General features: G+C 44.9%; 1 protein-coding gene across 3 annotated transcripts in view; it reads left to right on the top strand.

Annotated features, from left to right (window-relative positions):
- Window positions 1-19,854, top strand: part of EDARADD (EDAR associated death domain) — an 81,608-nt gene extending 61,754 nt beyond the window's left edge. For all 3 annotated transcript variants that reach the window (XM_032430329.1, XM_032430330.1, XM_032430328.1), the window contains 2 exons: window positions 5,579-5,624; window positions 17,038-19,854. In XM_032430329.1, coding sequence (XP_032286220.1) covers window positions 5,579-5,624; window positions 17,038-17,420 — 429 coding nt within the window. In that variant the 3' untranslated portion in view covers window positions 17,421-19,854. The remainder of the gene's footprint in view (window positions 1-5,578; window positions 5,625-17,037) is intronic.
- Window positions 19,855-22,040: the final 2,186 nt, after the last annotated feature.

Here is a 22,040-nt window from a genome sequence, read left to right on the forward strand (position 1 = left end):
CCTGGCAACTCATTTATAAGCTAACCAAAGTACAAAACGAGTGTAACCTAGCCAACTTTCTGCTCAAAGAATTCTTGGCAGCAGTTAACACCTTTTCCCAAGTATAAGGTAATTCCCCCATATTCACAATGAGAAGGCTTTACAAAATGGGGATTTTCTTTAGCCTGCTTGGATATATAAAACATTGGTGTTCAACTTTGCGGTCCCTTCAAATTTCCTAAGGAGATTAAGAAAAAATTTTTTTTATTGTGGTAAAATACACATAACATAATATTTACCATCTTGGCCATCTTTAAGTACGTGGTTCTGTGGCATTAAGTCCATTCAGGGTGTGCAGCCATCACCACCATCCATCTCTAGAACTTCTTCATCTTCCCCAACTGAAACTCTATACCCATTAAATACTAATTCTCCCTTCTCCACTCACCCCACATTCCAGTAATCACTATTTTACTTTCTGTCTTTTGAATTTGATTCCTCTAAGTACTTCATATAACTGGAATCATATAGTATTTTTCCCTTTGTGACTGGCTTATTTCACTTGCCATAATGTCCTCAAGGTTCATCCATGTTTGTAGCCTGGGACAGAATTCCCTTCCTTTTTAAGGCTGGGTCATATTTGACATTTTGTTAATCCATTCATCTGTCAACAGTCATTTGGTTTGTTTCCATCTTTTTTCTTATCTAGACCTTTCTTTTTTGGCACATGGATCCAACCATACCCAGAAACTATTCTCTCCCACAAAACCAATACTTTATACTTGAACTTCGTTCAGAATTAAAATAAGGCGTTTAAACAGAAATCTTTTTTGTCATTTGTAAATGGTAGTTCTTCGCTCCTGAGAAGTACTTGGAGTAGTCAGTGAGCTAACCTAAAGCATCATGTGCCTGGCACATGGTATGCACTCTGCAGAAGTAAGTCCTTGAAAAGTCTGGAAAGAATTAGGAAAGAAGAAAGGGGGTAGAATGAGGGGACTGGTTTCAGAGGTCGGCTTAGAACAGGGGAGACTTGTATGTGATAGGAGGCCCTGGCTCACTTCTCCTGCTGTCTTGGGTTGCTCACAGCTAAGCCCAGTGCCGTTCTGGCCTACAACTCTGTCCTTCTCCATGTTCCTGGATCAGTTTTAATGGGAGCAGCAGATCACAAGCTACAGCTTGTGCAACTGAGCACCATTCATTCCCTCAGGCCCCAGTCCCATGTCCCAGGGATGCCCCAGGCTGGACCTCCGTGCCCAAGTCACAGCTCCCCCAGTCCCTTGGACTCCGGTTCCTAGAACTGGGCTTAGGTTAGGTTCCCAACACCGCATACCTCCTGAGGACCGGTACTGGCCCTGTCTGCCACCCGGGATCATCTGCCCATGTTTCCTACTGGTATGTCACATCCCTCTGAAATCCAGGTGGAGCCCACAGTCTGCTTTTGGAAATCCCTCACATCAGCTGCTTCCAGAACCATCACAGAACTTGCCACATCCTCTGTATCCTGGGCCTTGTCCATGAGCTGATCCTCTGCTCCCTTGTCCATCTCAGACCACGCCTCAGGGCTGAGCTGTAGCGATAGACCCCCCTGCGACAATGCTGGGTTCAGTTATATTGAACTAACATTTCTGAACACAGCATCTAAGCTCAGTGCTAGGCAATATAAAGATGGATAAGATATGTCCCAACCTTCCCGGTTTTAAAGTGCCATTAAAAACATCTGCACAGGACCATAATTCAAGGATAAAGGTTGGGCCTTGAAGATGAAAAGACACCATCTCTTTGGAGATAGGAGAAAAGGAGAATACACAGGCCCAAGAGACGCAAATGGGTATGAGGCCTTCAGCTGAGTGGAAAAGGTTTGGAACAAAACCCAAGGGGGCCTTAAGGAGGACAGTGGAAGAAAAACCAAGCATGACCGAGGAGCAGTTGAGACCCAGCTGAGATCAGATATGTGATCTTATGAATGTGGGAGGTTTATCACTTCTTTCTCCCAAGCAATACTCAGCAGTTCAGAGCAAGACAGGGGGAAGGGAGGGCAGAGCTAAGGACTGGCCAGGGGCCCACAGCTGACGGACAAGTCTAGAGTGTTTATAAACACATGGCTAAGACACTGGACCATGACTGAGTGGACAGGAATCCAGGTGAGGCCAGAACAATGGAGTGGGGGTGGAGGCCACAGAATCAGTGACCAAGAAGATGAGGCCAACGAGCAGGGTCAGAGGGCATGAGGGAAGCATGGAGAGAGCATCATGGAGGACGGCAGTTCATCCCCTGCTCTGGAGACCACAGACTTCACACCATACTTGTGTCTTCTTTCCTTCCTCCCTCCCACTCGCTGTCCCTTCCACAGATACTATGTGTTACCTGTTTCCAACGTGCTAATCACAGGACAGCCTAGACAAGGGCCCTTGCCTGGTAGTCCAGAGTTTAGTGCAGAAGAGAGACACTTCAACCCCTCACACCCAGTGTAGCAAGCGTCCTGTGGGGTGCACAGACAGGATGCCGTGGGAACACCCCAACACATGAGCCACACTGGGAGTTTGCAGAAGGCTTTCCAAGAGGAAGTGATGTCTGAGCCGGGACCTCAAAGATAAGAGGAAGTTAAGCAGACAGAAGGGTGAGGGGAGTATAGCCCTGCAGGCTGAGACCTCTCCCCACCGCCCACCTGGTAGAAGCTGGCTTTCACTTCCATCTCAGCTGGAACTGCTTTCAGATATCACCACTCATCTCCTCACCAAATCTTGTCTTCACGGGGCGCACAGAGCCCCTAAACTTGCCCTAACTTGATGTTGTCACCTTTTGCTTTTCTCCCTCCTCTCTGACCTCCCTTCTCTGCTTCCCCCTTTGTGCCCTCCCCTGCCCCCGAAATATAGGTGTCGGTGTGTTCTTCAAGGCTGTGACCACACGTCTTGCTCTCCAGCATCTCTCTTCTTCCATAATCATGTCAACATCCATATTTTCCTCTCCGGCCCTGGCCTCCCTCAAGGACCCAGCACCATGTTTTCAACAGCCACGGACATCTCATGGTCTTACCCATCGCTCTTCAAAACTCTTGATTTCATCGCCTTTCGCCTCATGACGGTATCTCTGTGGTGGCTCCAGCCTTATCCCTTCCTTTCCCAGATGCGTGGTCTGGGGTCTCATTAATCGTCACCTCCGAGGCCACCTTGCTTCCCCCGCCCCCACACCCCACAGTCACCTGTCCTGTACGTGCTCCCTAACCGCCGTGTACCTGTGCTGCACACACAGTAGGGGGCATTTCCTGCTCCGCTCCCGGAGAGCTCTGAGCAGGCCTGCTTCTGGAGAGAGCTCCCGAGTGAGTGCCCCGTTGTATTTGAGATGAAGCCAGCTCCTCAGATGGGCTTCCGGGCCTCAGTGTGGCCTCAGAGCGTCTCCCTCTATCGCCTCTCATGGCCTCTGCTTCAGAGGAAGTGCCCTAAGGCGCCATGTTGCCACTTCCTTGCCGGCTCACGTGGGCCTCTGGTTCAGTGCCCTTGCCTCCAAGTGCCCGCTGTCCAGATCCTCAGCAAAGCTCATCTCAAATATCTCTGGTTCAAAGAAACCCCCTGTGGTTTTTTCCATCAGAGGAAATGTCTCCTCTCTGACTGTCTACACCTCCCTATTGGAACCCATCACTGTCTGCCTTGTATTTTAGTTAGTTGTGTGCGTCTCTACTTCCCCAGCCTATCTGAAGGCAGGCCTTGAGGTCAGGGGTTCAGATTTCTTTATCTCTGTATATAGGTTCAACACGGGCAACTGGTACATCCTGGGTGCTCCATCCGGAGGTGTGGAGTAAAGGCGTGAATGTGGTTTCCATAAGGCCATTTTAAAAAATGCAAAAATAAGTCTCTTCTGATTTCACTCTTAGAAAACTAACCTAAGAAGTATAACATAATAATCAGAGCAAGAACAGAGATCATAGATATTATTCTATTATTCTGTCTCCATCAACCTTCACAAGTCATTCTGAGTCACGTCATGTCCCTCGTCTCTGTCACGGGGATGATTCTGGCCAGACATTGTCTTTGGTAAAAATGTTCTCCAGGTTATGAGACATCAGGTCACATTTGCCATGTAACGTAGTCTCTCGTTAAAGGAAAGCTCATGGCTTAGCGGGGACCTCCACTTTCACATTTGTGGCTCTCAACACCAGCTGAAGGTCCTGTTTCTGTTTGCTCCATGCGTGTTTCCAATTCGGTGAGCAGAACCGTGACTTTGCTGATAAAAAAAAGCCTGCCTGCCCAGTCCTGTCACAATTGTACAGATGTGGGAAGGCAGGTCCCTACATGACCCGTCGAACAGTGGCCCTACCATTGTGGAGCTTCTGGGGTTAGGCTTGTAAAAGTAAAAAAAAAAAAAAAGAGAGAGAGAGATTTTTGTTCTTTCAAAAATTTCCTATAACCCTGAGCCCCTGTATGCATAGAGCGAGCAGGTTGCTTTTCATTCCAGTTAGGATGGTGATGAGAGGCAAGACTCAAACAGAAACAAGAAATATTTAGATTCGTTGGGGGGTGAGGGGGGCGGGGATCTGGCTGGTTAAACATCGGAATGCTTCTTATGTGGAAAAAAAAAATGAAGCTCATAATTAGACAAATGTATCTACATGGCTGAGACATGGGGATTTATGAGCTCAGAGTGAGGGGGAGGGCTTCTTAGACGATGAAGAGAAAAAGACTATTTAAAAGGCATGACCCCAGGGCATTAGCACGTCTTTCAGGGCGAAACTGAGAACACAGAGCACCTTAGGGATGAGCCAGTCTGTCGGCCACCTTAATCTACAAATGAGGATGCAGAGACCCGAGCCAGTAAGTGAGGTGTTTCAGGTTATTAGTGTAGCTGGATGAAAACCCAGGGCTTCTGACCCCACGCTGGTGCTGCTTCTGGAACCTGATGGAGGGGGTCATACTAGCTGCAGAGAGAGGCTTTCATTGTCTGAAGATGTCGTTAACATAAACAAACGTGTCCTGAGGATGGTCTCCTCTGCTGACTTCATTGAAAACACACACACACACACACACACACACACACACACACACACATCCTCCAGCGAGGGAAACTATATCCCTCCATGGAGCCCATCCTGTGGCACGGCCTTGTTTGTAAAAACAGAACCCCCAGCAGAAGGGCAGAAACGCGAACATCTCTCAAGAGATTTGGACACTTCCTTTGGACCGTGTCTCTTGGCCGTTTCGAAATATATTTTTAAAAAATACTATAGATACTGAAACGAATTACAACCTAGACTGACAGCAAGCCCAAACAAAGAGTAGATAGGGAATAAAATAAAAATCATCCCTCGTGTGAAATAAAAGTAAAACGGTAGCACACTGTTTCATCCACTGGGCTCCGCTGTGTGCCGGGCACTGTCCTGGGAACGGAGGACCCAGCACAGCGAGCAAACAGACCAAAGCTCCTGCCCTCCAGGAGCTCCTATTCTAGAAGAAATGCATAGTTCCATACCCATTACAATACTGTTCTTGAGATCCATCACCACCCACCCTGCCAGGCTCTGGTGGAAATTTAACTACATGGGAAAACTGATACTATCTCCGTTCATATATGGGTATAATTCTAATGAAGGTTGCTTTCTGGTTGACAGGGAGAAGAAAATGGCTTTCCAGACAGTACTGGAGATCCCCTTTCAGGTAAAGGATTGATTCTGCAGAGGTCTGGGCTTTTCTGATAACTGGCATGATGGAATTAAAGATAATTTGCAAATATGTTTATCATTAACTTTAAAAATCTGTATTATAGGCTAGAGAAACTTTCCAACCACAGGCCCAGGGGAAGTGGAAGGAAATGGTAACCAGATTTCACAAAAGCCTTCAAAGAGTATTTTCTCCGAGCTGACCCTATTTGGCTTGTGAAGGGCACGGCCGGGTTCTCAATAGGAAAAGTTTAGGAGGGGGTAACAGTGACAACAGAGCCGGGGGTCTTGGCATTGATGGAAAACTGCCAGGTGGAAGAAGGCAATGGGGCTGGGGCCAAGCAGGCCCCCATGGGAAGGGCCAGCTCAGCCAGTCACTGCCTCCATCCCTCCTCTGTGCCTGGGGCACTCCATTAGCCAAGGAGCCCCTCCCGCACCGGCCAAGTGCTCGTCCCCAGTCTGCCACTGGTGTGTTTAATGAGAGAAACAGTAAGATCTGCCTCCTTCCCCACTTGTTACTGTAAGTTGGAAACTTTGGCAGTCTTCAGATTTCTTATTAATTCATCATGGAGAAAATCTGGAGTGAGCATTAAAAGAAGCTACCAAAAGAATAACTAAAAAACATTAAAACCTCCCTAATGTTTTCTATACCTCTTAAAACACATATTGAAGGACCTGAGTCATCAGGGTTTTGTTTCTTTCTTTCTTGGGGGGAGGGTGGTGGACCCTAAAACCCTCAGGATAATGTGTCACCAATCCTACCTAGACTGTGCCCACGTAACCATGCTGAATATCAGAACATGTGGTGTATAGTCAACTTTTTCCCCCCCTTAGAAACATGATATGAGCAGCGCCTGGGTGGCTCAGTCGGTTAACATCCCACTCTTGATCTCAGCTCAGGTCTCAATCTCAGGGTCATGAGTTCAAGCCCTGCATTGGGCTCTACTTAAAAGAAAAGAAAAGAAGAGAAAGAAAAGAAAAGAAAGAAGGAAAGAAAGAAAGAAAGAAGGAAAGAAAGAAAGAAAGATAGATGTTAGCAGCAGTTATCTCTGGGTGGTGAGACTCTAGGTGATTTTTTTTTTCATTCAGTAGATTTTTATTTATTAAGGCCTACTGTGTGAGTCTCAGAGCAAAAGTATAGCTCTGGGAGACAGAAGTTGTGATCCTGGTTCCAGTCCAGCCACTACCCTGCTGTGATGAGAGAAGTCAAAGGGGAAACTGAGCCAGCTGAATTTGTACTGGAGCCTTCCCAGCAGGTTTCACGGTACAGGCCTAAGGTCAGGGTCCCATCTGGACACCCCGTTGGAACTTGCCTTCCCTGGACCACACCCCCCCACCAGAGGCTAGGACTGCTGGCCAGTAATTATCTCTCTTCCACAAATGCTGCAGCCAGCAAACTCAGAAGCACTAGCTGGGTGATGTGAGGAGGAGAAAGCATCTTTGCTCACAAGCAGTCAATTTTTGTTTTCTTTCCACTCTCCTATATTTTTTAAATTTCTAACATGAGTGGATATCAGAAAAAAATCTCTCCCCCCAAACTTTAACCTGTATATACAAATTTGTATATAACAAATGATCAGATGTAGGCAAATATATATAACATGTGATAAAATAACCAAGGAAATCCATAAAAGGCTAACTGATCGACCTCAGTGGTAGGAGCATGAATTTTTTTCCCCTATGCTCATCTGAATTTTCAGATTTTCTGCAGTAAGCACATATTTCTTTTCTTTTTTTTTTTTAAGATTTTATTTATTTGACAGAGATACAGTGAGAGAGAGAGAACAAGCAGGGGTAGCAGCAGAGGGAGAGGGAGAAGCAGGCTTCCCGCCGAGCAGGGAGCCCCATGTGGGGCTCGATCCCAGGATCCTGGGATCATGACCTGAGCCGAAGACAGTGACTTAACTGACTGAGCCACCCAGGTGCCCCTTTCTTTTCTAATTAAAAAAAAAAACACACAACACCTGTATTTAAACTTTTAAAAGACTAACACCCTACACACTAATGTGGAATGTGAGCTAAAATGAAAATGGATAAAGTAAGTTGTTTAGGAATATCTATAAACCTTTATGATTTAAGGTTGTTGTTGACTAATAGATTAACTTTAATCAAATTTCAGTTGTCTATGAAATGGAAGACTTGAAGAGAATGAACTTTTCACAGTGATAGGTACAATGTTCGAGTACAGATGGTGCTGTTGAGTCCATGCCTTTCGCACCCGGCGTGCTACCCTGCACACAAGAGCGAGCGTTCAGGTGTTCGGTTGGATTTTTGGTTTTGTCTTTGTTTTTCATAAACAAGGAGATGAGAGACACTGACTTAATGGCTTTGCTCTTGAGTAAACTGGCAAAAACTGATCTGTATATTTCGGTCTTTCAGTGAGAGTATCAACTTAAGTAAGCTTTATCGTTCTAGTTACAAGCACTAATTTAGCACTTACTATATACCAGGCCCTGTTGTAAGCACTTTAAAGAGCCGCTTAGAAAAAGTGCACATGACAGCTCTGAACTTACTTCCCTCACAAGATGGAGGTTACAGAAGCGATGCAGGGTCACGTGGCTGGTGCTGGGTCACAGGAGTCCTAAGTGGGACTCAAGCCTGGGGCCTGGCCGGGAGCCCAAGCCCAACCACCAAGCCAGGCTGCCTCTGGTCAGATGCATTGCCCGGGGAGTACACACATCGAATGCTTGAGTGTCATACAGGGGGTGAGGGTCAACTATCTCAGATACAGTCTTAATCTGGAACAAAGCCAAAGCCCACCCTCACACCCCCGCCCCCAAAGTCGGTCTCTGAAACACAGTAATACCTTTCACAAAAAGCTCGATACTTTCCCTGGATCAGGCCCTCAGGCCCTGAACTCAGAGCCTGGATTTTATTTAATTCTTGTCTTTGAAAACCTTAGTTATCTGTGATCCAGCTTATAGCTGGTTAAAATAAGCAATGTGGGGACGATGGAAGGCACTGCCCCAGAGGGAGGGATTAGACAGACATGGGAAATGACAGCCGAGAGTTTGTAAGCAAGGAAAGAAAAAGAATACAAATCAGAATCAGCTACCCCTGGAAAAGCAGAGTCTCCTTCACGGAACCAGTGAGTAAAGAAGCAAACGCCCGCATGAGGCAGAGCACAAGAAAGAAGACTCTGTGCGGTGCCCCCGGTGGATAGAATAATGCACCTGCTCTCCACACTGGGCCAGTTTTTCAAGGATGATTTTCTGACAACCTTGCATAATTCAGCACTTGCCCAACCTAAACCTAATTTCCCCACAGAAATTCAGGTAAAATAGGATTGTTACTTTTGTTTCAAATTAGGTCCATTACGTGACACTTTGTTCATATGTTTGTGTCACGTAATTTCAGAATCCGAATTCACATGGAATTCTATGCTGAATTTTTACCTGGGTCCTTCCTGACCTAAGTTGGTTTTTTTTTTCTTAAAGTGCCCTCTACACTCCAGCTTTGATGACAAAATCGAGGTGCAGCGTGATCTACTAGCCCAGATCCTTCCAATTTGTCAGGTCACAGCTGCTGCCAACTTGATGTCTCCTTAAAAGGGTGTTTTAGAGAGAGAGAGAATGAAATTGCATTGTTTTTCCCTTTGGTTAAGAGATCAAATGCCCACCAAAAGCCCTTGGGCTAGTTTCTTGGGAGATAAAAATAGTTCTTCATCATTTTCCAGCTCAAAGCATATAAACTACCTCCGATGAATAATGTGGGGGGTGTGTGTGTGTGCACCCCAGTGATTTATCAAAGCCATAAACTGACATTTTAAATATATTTCCAACCACATTGGAAACCACACACACGTAGAAAAAAACATGAGTTTATACCCTTAACACACATAACTGCAGAAGTATTTGACTCTGCTCTCACACTTTGTTGGTATTTTGCAGGCTCCAAATCTGATAATTTATAGACACCTGGGATAGAGTTATTTTATTTCAAGACCACAATATTTTGCTATTTGCTAAGTTGCCAATAAAAAAATGTTTACTATTTAATTGTTTGAATTAACTCAAGACCTAGTTATCCTGGGGAACATTATTATAAATGATCTAAGAGCTCACAGTGGTCCTGAGCACACTGGAGGGAAACACCCGTGTGGTAATAGTTCTCGGAAAGCCAGAGTGTGCAAGATAAAACGGCACCTACCCTGCAGGGAGACACATTAAGTCAATCTGTGATCTACTGCCAACATCTGACTGGAGCCAATTTCTAGGCTCAAGTAATCATGACCTTTGTGAATCCTGAATCTTGTTCCAGTTTACAATTAACTGTTAATTGACCAGTATTTTAAAACCCGCCAGCCCCAAACCGGAGTTAGACACTGCGCCGTTGGATGTGAGCTGTTTCTTACCGTTGTTTTAAATGACAGAGCCACACCTTGAGGGCGAACATTCTAGAATCCTGAAACGCTTTTTTAAAGTCTATGTAAATGTGTGTGTGAGAGAGAGGATGAAGAGTAGGGGGAGAGGACAGAAAACACCCCATAGGAAAACCCACTCATCTACTGTTGAGTGTGGGGACATGTTATCTGTTCAAAGACTTAATCACTGGACAGACACACCACCTCAAAAGTAGCTCTGATTCCAAAATGTAATTATGGCAGGCTCTTCTGACTAAGAACTTACTCTGCGGATGCCTTTAAGGCAATGGTTTTCAACCCTGGCTGCATTTTAGAATTCCCAGGGGAGCCTTTGAAACTTCCCATGTCCCTCCTGCACCCCAGGACCAATTAAACAAGGATTTCAGTGGGTGGGGCCAGAGGGTTGGGGGTGTGGGCAGGGTTCTGGGGGAGGAGGAGTTCCATCTTGTGGCCAAGGTTGAGAACTACTGCTTTAAAAAGGGCTGTTGGTTGTGCTTCCTTACCCACAGCTCTTAATCCTTTAAAGCCTCAACCCACGGCATGGTGGGCAGGCAACAATGGATGATCTCATTCAATCCTTGCAACAACCTTGTGAAAGAGATCTCACTGTCCCTGTTCAGGGAGTGAGGATATGGCCTCGGAGAGCTCGGTTACCTGTCCAAGCCGCACACCTGCATCGTGCTGGCTGATACTGCCCGTCGGCTGGCATGCCTCTAAAGCTGTTCTTCATCTCTGTGGCGCACAGGTTACTTCTTCTCCATAGCGACCAGGCATCTTTCTTCTGCCTTATATATGCTCAGTTAGCCCAAAAAAAAAAAAAAAAAAAAGTTTCGGTTGAGCTGGAATTTTCTAGATAGCTCTTCTTAGGCTGCCCAGGGGTTTCTAATTGGACTATAATTGGACTATTTCTCCATGACACATTCTTCATTCATTTGATTGACTCAACAAATATTACTGAGTGCTTACTGTGTGTCTGGGATGAAGTGGTGACATTAGATACGAAAGTCTCTTTCCTCTTGGAGTTTATATACTAGTTGGGAGTGACAGACAATAAACAGAAATAAGTCATTACATATGGTGGTAGAGTGTGCCTTGAGGAAAATAAACGAGGGTAATGGGATTTTGCCTGGCAGGGGAGGATGCTGCTTTAGCTAAGAAGGTTCACGGAGACCTGAACAATGCAAAGGAGCCAGCCATGTGAAGATCTGAGGATGGAAGACCCCAGGGAGAAGAGCTAGCTGGTGTAAAGGTCCTGAGGCAGGCCTGAGCTTAGCGATCTAGGGACAAGTGTGGGCAGGGAAGAGCGATAGAGAAGGAAGTGAGCTGAGAGGTATCCACAGAGGCCAGACTACATAGGGACTCTTTTCTTCCCTGTGTCCCTAAAAAAAAAAAAAAAGAAAGACCTATCATCTCTACATAGGACCTGACAAAAATGCGTTCACATCCTTTATCGCATTTAATTCATGAGATAGAGAAATTATCATTTTCATTTTATGGATGAGGAATCTGAAGTCTGTGGATGTTAAATGCCTGGAGAAATCAAGCTCGAGGTGGTTAGAGTGCTGAGATTTGATGAGCCCCACATGACACAGGTCGGAATGATGCAGGATCACGGGCTCCGTGCCGGGCTGGTCGTACAGTAGCCCTTCCATAAATGACAGTTGGTGTGATGAGGAGACACTGAGAAGTCCGGCTCTTCCTCCTGTGACAGATTCTCCCCGAGTGTAAGCTGGTACTCAGGCTAGACTCACAGAGAGCAAGTCTTCCAGGGCTTTGGCCTCTAGAATAAGAAGTCGTACATTAATGGTGTGTTCCATTCTGGCTTCTCATCAGCAGAAGATACACAAGTCAGGCGTCAAAATATGGCAAGTAAGGACCCTCATTAGCGAATCTGAGTGACTTTTTATACATAAGTAACATCCTTTCTGAAATAGCCCTTTCCTCTCCTCCCCCAAATCTAGAATCAGTCCATTCTGTTGTATTTTTTTAAAGATTTATTTATTTATTTTAATTTTTATTGTTATGTTAATCACCATACGTTACATCATTAGCATTCTGTTGTATTTTAAGACCAATGCTGTATTGTTTTCCACCAATATCTGTTTATCGCCAGGAGACACCAGCAACCTTCCCTTTCTTTTAACTTTCTCTCTTCAGGTCCGAAGATTCATCAGACAATAATAAGAAGTCTCTAAGGGGGCGCCTCGCTGGCTCAGTGGGTAGAACGTGACTCTTGATCCCAGGGTCGTGAGTTCAAGCCCCACACTGGGTGTAGAGATTACTTAAAAATAACAAGCTTCCCTTGTCTCCTGGGAGAAAGCATAGTTCTTATTCATTCATCTGGCAAACAATTGCTGAGCTTCAACTGTACAGCAATCCTTTGCTTGTTTTTTGAGAGGCATCAGATAATAATCCCATTTTTCCCCATTTCTGATGAAAGCTTCTTTGGTCCTCTGTCTCTCTCCCCACAATTGTTTCTTCCCCAAGGCACCACCTAGCCTAGCCTTTCATGTGCACTATTACACGATAGGTGTTTAAAGCAGGGCAGGACAAAATGTATTTGATACAAAACAAAACAAAACATGTTTCTCCTCTTAAGTCCGCCAGAGAGCTAATTATAGTTTATGATTCTAAAAGGCAGCTTTAAATTCACTAGTGTTGGCAGTTCGTGGAGCTTGCAGTTCAATAAACGGTTTGTGGTTTGTGTCACGGAAAATACAAAAGGAAAACATCGATAGATTTTTGGCACATCATCTATTTTCAAACAAATTAATAAATCGTCAATGTAATTGTTCAAAGAAAAGCTTCTCTTATACTAGAGGGCTTAAAGGAGCTTCACAGAAACCTTACTGATGTCTTTCTTCTTCTTTATGTCATTTATTATTATATTATTTTTAGTCTTCTTCTTGACACCAAAGGAGAAAACCTTGCCAACAATGAATCTTACAAAGGTGGTACCAGAGATCACCCTTGGGCACCAATACATTTAATTCTGGTCTTCGAGATTTAAATCCTCCTTTCTTTTTCTGTGACATCTAAAAATATTTTTGAGGTATCCAAAGAAACACAATCATTATAAAAAAAATTAGGAAATATCCATTGGTAACATTTTTGTTATAAATGCTTCCAGACTTTTCCTGTGTCTGTGACCATATAATATATGCTTTACATGGATATGAATTCCTATATTGTCTTTTGGTCTTTTTTAAAAAGATTTTATTTATTCATTTTTGAGAGAGTGAGCAGGGAGCCTGCCTTGATGCGGGGCTCAATCCCGGGACCCCAAGATCATGACCTGAGCTGAAGGCAGACGCTTAAGCGACTGAGCCACCTAGGCGCCCCTACTATGTTGTTTGTTTTTACAAAATCAGAATTATACATACTCTTTGGTAGCCTGCTTTCTTGGCCATTTGATGGAATATTGTTCATTTGACCCTACCTTTAAATAAAAGCAAAGAAAATTGCAGGATTTCCCTTATACCTTTCTTTTAGTAAAAAATCACCTTTACCATTACAAAGTTCATTTTTTAAATAAATAGACTTCTGTCCCATTGTGCTGCTAAAGCTTTACTTCTTTTTTTTTTTTTAAGATTTTATTTATTTGAGAGAGAGAGAGAAAAAGAGAGAGCATGATCAGAGGGGAGGGGCAGAGAGAGAGGGAGCAGACTCCCCGCTGAGCAGGGAGCCCGATGCGGGGCTCGATGCAGGGCTCGATCCCAGGACCCTGAGATCAGGACCTGAGCCGAAGGCAGATGCTTAACTAACGGAGCCACCCAGGTGCCCCAAAGCTTTACTTCTTAATGCATCATTATTAATATGGCTCAAGAACGGCTATATTACATAGAAATGTGATGCAACATTTTTAAACTCTAAGTTGTAGAGCACACTGCAGAATGATCTGGATCTGTTCTCAGGGCATTTAAGGTGTAATGAGGAACAAGAAAACCATGCAGAATATCTCACCGCAAGGGAGAGTCAGGAAATGCAAACAAAATGATGGGATTCTGAATGAGGCAGCATTCTGGGCCACAGCCGGGGAGATTTCATGCAAGGGGTGAATCTGAGGTGGGTTTTATAGGATGGATGAAGTTCAGCAGAGGGAGTCCTGCGAGAGGGAGAGGGAGAGAAGAGAGAAAACTGATCAGAGAGAAAACACCAGCAAAGACATATGGAGGCAAAAGAATATGAAGCCTAATTTTCCCACCTGTGAAATCGACAAACATTTTTCACTCGGTGCTAACAAAGGTCAAGTGAGATAAGCGGCATCACTGTTCCCTGGTTGGAGTGTAAATTGGTACCACTTTTATTTCTGGAAAGCACTTCGGGGCATATGCATTGATAGCCTTAGAATGCTCATACTTTTGGGCCTAATAATCCCATTACTGGTGCGATGAGTATAGATGTGGCCAAAAATATATATGCAAGGGTCTGCATCAGATTGTTCCTCTTAGTCGTGAGAATTGGAGAAAACCCTAAATGTTCAATAGTTTATACAAAATCTGTAATGGTGTATAATTTCCAATTTTTCTATCCTGCGCTAAATTAGTCTTTCTTTTAATTAGTCTGAGGTAGGCTTTACAGGATGGATGAAGTTCGGGGAATGGAGTAGTCCAGCTGGTCTGGAGCACAGATTGTATTTAAGGAAGTTCTGGGAAGGAAGACAGGAATTGTAGCATGGAGAGCTTCCAGTGGAGGTCACGACGTGTTCACTGGTTGAATACAGTGAAAAAGTCTACAAGGACACCTAGGGAGCTGTGTCAGTAGGGGGGTCAGGGTGCTTTTGATGCTTAGGGGGAGACACTTAAGTACTGTTTTAGGTCCCCTGAGTTGGAGATGTCATCTGGACATCAAGAGGGGCTTCCCAGTGCTCAGTTGTGGAGCCCAGAAGAGCAAGCAGGGCTACTCACTCATTTGTTCACTCATGCATTCACTCACTCATTCAATAAACATTGCTTACGCATTTGCTGTATGTCAAGGGCTGTGTGGGGGATCCCACAGATTCAAAAAGAAGGGGCCTTCCATTTTAGTGGGAGTGTGTGGTGGAGGTTGTTGGGAGCAGAGGAGGTGACCAAAGGGAGGGAGTGTGGGAGGGGAAAGCTAAGAACAGAACTGGAGCACTTCCTTGTCCCTCTCAAGGATTTGGCAGCGAGCAAGACAGGCTGGGATCTCAGCACGTCAAGTGATGGGGGAGGGATGCAGCTGGGACATGGTGGGCTGGGGCTGGGGGTTTGGGGCTCGGCTGTCGGAGGGAATCTTCAGGGAGGATGCACCCTGCCATGCAATAGACAGTGTCCAAAGGGGCAAAGGAGCCTTGGGCCCAGTTCCAGAGGCAGCCGTATCCAAGGGGAGCTGGTGTGAGGGGGGCATTAGAAGCCACAGGAGGTCCAGGTAACCTTCAAAGTCAGGTGGGAGCCTGCTTATTCATGTAATACATTGTGTTGGTTACCACAGAAATAAAACACCACTGGAGAAAGTTTGGAAAACAGAAACAATCTTACGGAATTAAGACGATAGCTATTACTATTTTTGTGCATTTCCTTCCATAGTATAGAGTTTTCACAGTTCTAATGTCAAGGACACACATTCTTTACATCTTGCATTTTTCACTTGAAATTACAGCACATGCGTTTTCTGGGTCGCTACATAGTCTTCATAGTTACTTCAATAAAATTCCATCAAGTAGTACAATAATTTATCCCACTAGTCCCTCACCTTTGGCATTTATTTTAAAAAAAATGGATAATAAAGATAAGACTGTAATTAAAATCATTCATGTGTATACATATTCTAGATTATCTCCTTAGGCTGGATTCCCAGAAGTTATGTTAGTAGGTCAAAGAGTAGGAGCAGGATTTTCATGGTTCTTGTCACCTTGCCATTTGTGCTTGCCTCCAGATGGCTGGTTCTCAACCTTCAGATCACCGAAGACACTCCTTTTTCCCAAATTCTTTCCTTTCCTAAATTGGGAAGTCCAGGGCTCAGTATAGTAAAGGTCATTGTAACCAACCTCCCAGAATTTTCCAAGCCAGTGATCTCTCACATAGCCTTTAGCAGTTAAAATCCCTGGTCAGAAGGGTCAGGAGCCTCAGTGCTGATGCAGAAGTTAAGACACTCAGGTTGCCATGTTGTGCAAACACCACTTAACAACTTAATCATAAATGACTTGCGAGCACTTCTTCCCTACTCCTTCATTCCCGCCCCCCCCCCCCAACATGCTTCCTTGTATTGAAATGAGGCTAAAGATGACTGATGGAAGAATGTTTGCCCTTCCTCTGGGCTGGGGCTGTGCCCTTCTTGGTGAGGCTCAGCTCAAAAGCCTCCTGTTCTTCCATCCCACGGTGCACACCTCAGGGTGTTGGCTCTACTTCAAAGGCAGAAGAAGTGAAGTGGGTGAAGAAAACACAGATAAAGGCAAAGGATGATAAGGTGGCCATAAATCTCAAAAGTAAGTTTTCTGGCATTATCAATTATCACTCCGTTTCAAATATGCATATGGAGTGGATATTCCAGTTTTCAGTGTATGTGTGTTTAAAGGCCTTTTAAAGAGCTGTGCAATCCTTTATACCCCAACATGCTGTGTTTGGCATTAAAAAGCTGTCAGGGCTGACTTGTAACTTGGAAGGGGTAAGAGTGGAGGTTCAGGCAAGTATGAGCTGGTTTACTTGTGGGACAGCGCAGTGTGACTCCCACCGGGGACCTGCCCCCAGAGAGAGCCCTGCTCCTCGGAGCCCAGATTCCAGCCAGCAGTCTCGCAAATGCCCAATGTGAGACTCAGAGAGTCTCCGAAAGAAAGGGAAACTGGCTGTATAAAATCTTACTAGTGCTTCCAGCAAAGCCACCCATCCCTTGGCTGTCAAGAATGCCACGTTCGTTGTGTGAGCCTATGGAAATGAGTAACCTGAAAGCATCTATGAGTATCTGTAGGATACGCTGTGTTACACTCTCACCGGTGCTCTTGGCATTTGAGCAGGAAAATCAAGGACGGGAGAGATGGATGCGTGCGTTCGCTTTCTTGCTGACCTGTGGGCTGTATTGCTTGTTCCTGCAGATCTAAGCAAAGGCGAGTCCTGCAAGGAGAACTGTACTTGTCCCACCTGCTCGCTCCGGGCCCCGACCATAAGTGACTTACTCAATGATCAGGACTTACTTGACGTCATCAGGATAAAGCTGGATCCATGTCACCCGACAGTAAAAAACTGGAGGAATTTTGCCAGCAAATGGGGCATGCCCTATGATGAACTGTGTTTCTTGGAGCAGAGGCCTCAGAGCCCCACCTTGGAGTTCTTGCTGCGGAACAGCCAGAGGCCAGTGGGCCAGCTGATGGAGCTGTGCAGGTTCTACCACAGGGCCGACGTGGAGAAGGTCCTGCACAGGTGGGTGGATGAGGAATGGCCCAAGAGGGGCCGTGGAGACCACCCCAGGAACTTCTAGACCTCCGCTTCTTCGTACTGGCCTCTTTGGACCTTGAAACAGCCACAGGACCTTGAAACAACCACAGGTTGAGGATCTGTTCTTTTTTTTTTTTTTTTTTTAAGAGTTTAGGATAAGGACACGGAACCGTGGACATTGGTTTTCCCCAAAGCTGGTGGTTTTTTTGGAGGGGTAGGTTATGTTTTGGTGGCGGATTTTTGTTTATTTAGTTTTGCACCTTGGTTTTAATTTAATATTTGAACCTGGAAGCGGGAAAGATACTTTGTAGGCTCCTATAGGGACCGGGGCCAAAGTCTACAATCGGAGTGGATTCATGCCATGATGAAAATAAAATTATCCTCTCCCTTCAATGCTGTGGAAGATTGAAATAAGAACTAAGCTTGTTGATGGCCCCAGTTGATCGTCATCCATGGGATCCTTCATGATGGACAGCACTCCAACAGCTGACAAGAAAACAGCACAGAGAAGTTACCTTGTTTGTTCCTTTTTCGGTCATAAAGTGCTTAGGTGAAGTAGCAGGGTACTGGTGTTATGGGGCCTTACCTTCACCCCATATGTGCCATCTCTTTTATGCAAATACTTTGGTAATCTGTGCACTATCAAAAATGTCATTTGCTCAAGCATTTTTGGAAGAAATGCAAAATTGGTGGTGGGAAGAGAGAGTCAGGAATCGGGGGGAATAAGGACCTTGGGCATGGTGTTTGACAAAGAGAGTACACAAAATGCCCTTTGTTACCCAAGACTTTTTAAAAATTAGTTTAATGTTTACTTTTACATCTTTTATATAAGGCTGAGTGTTTCGCCCCTTTGATCAAGCTCAGTTAAGAAGTAAATAAAAATCACCTGGCCCATGGTTGCAACGTAACCACTCTTCTAGCACCTACTATCCCAACTGGAAACAGGGCCACTTGTAACAAGCACTACATAGCGGTTTAGCCAAGAACCGGGAATTGGTATTAAAATCCAAACTTCAAAGGATTTTAAACCAAATGAAAAATTGGGTCCAAACAATATCTGGTGTTCTTATTTGATGGCTTAAGGGGAGGTAAAGTGTGGAGGATGGGAGGGTTTGTTACTGGAGAGATCCGATATTCTCGATTTTTTACAGGGTAACAGATACAAGGTAAAGTCTTGGCTTGCTTGACAATTTCATAAAAGTGCTATTTGGTTTTGGCTGTGGGTTCAGACAATTAAGGCACTTCTTTCGGTTTGGTGGGATTCTGTCTACGTCCCTGATTAAAATAAGCAAAAATGACGAAGAGCATTGATTGGAGTACAAAAAAGATTAGGATTAACTCAAAAGAAAATTATTTTCTCAACCACTAACATAGTTTTCCACGAACAGTTTTAGCGGGTTTTATTAGGTTGCTAATATATACAGTCAGCTTCGCTATCAAATGTAAACTCTAAACTAGCAAAATCTACTACGGAGATTTACTCATCACTTCTCCTTCAGGGTTCATCACACCCAGCTCATCTCACTTGTCTGATTTATCAGATAAATGTCAGGTTTATCACACGATGTATTTAAAGGAGCAGCCGGTAATAAAATGTGGAGATTTTTAAAAATAGGTTCTTCTGCAGTTGATGTCCAATGAGGGGGTTGTTAAATAGTTATTGTCAGCCATGCTCCAGGCACCGTACAGAACTCATTAAAGGGGCTCTAATCTTCTAGGAATTTGATTTTTATGTTCCATGTTCTCATTAAGCTACACGCGACACGCCCCCCCCCCCATATGTTAGCCCAAAATGTGCTGGGGAAAAATATAGAGGAGCTTTCGGTATTTGTTATTGACAACGCTAGGGAAAAGGGTTGTGATTATTCAGTGCGGCATGGTATGGACCCCCAGCAGGGGATGCTGTCACCTTGTGTCCCGCCACCCTTGGGATACAAGGAGGGGATCCCAGCCTGACCAATGTCCTGCTGACTGCTGCCTGGCCAGTGCCACAGAAAATCCCTCCCCTCTCCGTGCTGCTGGGGAACTCCATCTTTGCACAGTACCCTCCTACCCATCTCCATCCTGGAAGACTCGTCACCCCAGCTCAGCACCAGGCTGCAGGGGCTCTGACCAGGTAGAAGCAGGGGGAGAGCCCAGAGGGAGGGAGACGGGAGGGAAAAGCCCTTTGGCTCCCTTTCCTCAGCCGGCTCCTCCTTCCTCCCGCCTCTTGGCCTCTCCCTGCCCCCCAGACAGAGACCCAAAACAACAGGTGGTACCTCCAGCCCCAAGCCCAGCCATCATTCCCATGGCCGGGGAGGTCTCCCTTATTTCCAGAGACTTCCTCTGCCTCCAACTCACACAGAACAGAGGTGCAATGGGAAGAGCCACCTGATGGAGGAGAGGATTGGAATAATACCACCCTACTACCCTGCCCTCCCTCCCCTCCCCTGCTGCCACACCAACTTCCCGGTTTCCCCCCCTTCCCAGCTCACTGTTCCAAGCCACGTTCCAAGCCACGGAGGGCAGGTCACAGACTGCCCTCCGTGGCTTGGAACAGTAGTGGGGGGGGTGGTGCTTCTAAATTTCCATCCAGTAGGGCCACAGCTGCAAATTTTAAAAATGTTTAAGGTCCTAATATCCCAGACGTTAAATCTGGGAAATATGTGAAAAATTTTCCCACGGAAACATGGTTATACGTGGGGATTAGGTTCTTTGGAACTGTCAGTTCTAGATTTCACAATTTCCTGAATTGAAAGTTTTTTGTAAGCTGGTTTGGGAACACGGGTCCCTATAGGCACTGCTTCTATGGGACAGATTTCCAAACTCAAACTTCCGATCTCAAAACAGACTTTTTTTTTAACTTTTATTTTATTATGTTATATTAGTCACCATACAATACATCATTAGTTTTTGATGTGGTGATCCATGATTGTTTTCGTATAACACCCAGGGCTCCATTCAGTACGTGCCCTCCTTAATACCCATCACCAGGCTAACCCATCCCCCCTCCCCCCTCCCCCCTCCCCTCTAGAACCCTCAGTTTGTTTCTCAGAGTCCATAGTCTCTCATGGTTCGTCTTCAAAATGGACTTTCAATGGAATTTATCATTATATGTATTTTGAACATGGCTATTGTTCCTAAGAGTCTGCAGAACTGACCTTTGAGTTGGATCAAAAATGCTAAGACAGAATTCAGGGGATTCAGGTACAGGTGGAGCGGAGTGGGCTCCTTTACTGTCAAATTCAGGAATCCAGGAAAAGCGCATGACCACAGAGTCCCACCTCTCATCTCCCCATTTGGCATCATTGCTTCCAAAGTCCTCATTGCTAATAATTTCCCATCCTGGCTATGAAAGCTTAAATTCCCATTTATAATTGCATGGGGGCAGTGCCAGGGTAGGCGGGGTTTTTTTTAAAATAGGGGAGTTAACATGACCATGCTGTTTGAATTTGATTCTACCATTATTTGCACCTACTGACATCTCTTATCGATTAGCATTTACCTTATGAAAAGTTTCAATTATTAGAAGTATGATATTAGCAGAGAGAAATTTAGCCAAAAGTTTTTTTAAATACAAGTTCATTTGGACTCTAGACTTCGATTAAATGTAGGGTGACTTTTGTCTCTGTTACATTCAGGCATAGCAAAGAGTAATCCTCGACGGAAATAGAACCAGAACACAATTGCATAATAACCCGAAATACTTTTTAAGTTAATTTTCAGCAAATAAATACTGTAACAGTGGGGCGCCTGGGTGGCTCAGTCAGTTAAGCGTTGGACTCTTGATTTCACTCTTGATTTCGACTCAGTTCGTGATCTCATGAGTCATGGGATCAAGCCCCGTGTGGGGCTCCAAGCTCAGCAGGAGTCTGCTTGAAGATTCTTTCCCTCTGCCCCCCCCCCCCGAGTCGTTCTCTTTCTCTGTTTCTCTACAATAAATAAATCTTTAGCACAAATACCGTAACAGCATAAATATGCTGAGACTTCACAAAAGTGGGAATGGAAAGGAAGGAAATCACTTAATGATTAATTGAGGAAATAACTGTTAAAATATAAGTTCATTAATACATAAGAGTTTTTCTCATTATGTGTTCCTAGGGATCTTGGTTAAATTGACCATGCTGTGAACGAAACAGCTTATGATGAGGTCCTTTTGCTATTAGAAAGATGAAATCACTTTAGCTCCGTTCCAGGATATAGTCTTTCAAATAACACTCGCATACTGCAGTGTTACACAGTGAGGCTTTATGCTATGAACCCAATGTATTTGCTTGCAAATGTGAGAAAGGGGAACAAAGCTGCAATAAACACCACACACACGCAAGACACATACACACTGAGGAAGACTCGCCAGAGAGACTCAAACAAGCCACGCTTTCCTTCAGTTGTAAGGTTTAAAATGGTTAGGGCTTCAGTTGTTCGCCAGGATTGCCCACTGATATTTCTAGATACCCCGTGTGGACAAGGCACCCATTTTGGTGGCACCAAACAACAATCATTCAACAACATAGAAAATTTGCCGGAATAGACAAAAAGATGGTACAGCTCAGGTTCTCCTTGAGAGTAATTTTTATGTGGTACTGCCCTCTGCTGGAGTATAAAATCAGCACATACATCCTTTCTGGTTTGGGGGCCGTCCTAAGACCAGCCCAGAACCAACCTTGTATTCATTATAGGCGGT

This window comes from Phoca vitulina, unplaced genomic scaffold, assembly GCF_004348235.1.
Source record: "Phoca vitulina isolate PV1807 unplaced genomic scaffold, GSC_HSeal_1.0 scaffold43, whole genome shotgun sequence".
NCBI classification, from domain to species: domain Eukaryota; kingdom Metazoa; phylum Chordata; class Mammalia; order Carnivora; family Phocidae; genus Phoca; species Phoca vitulina.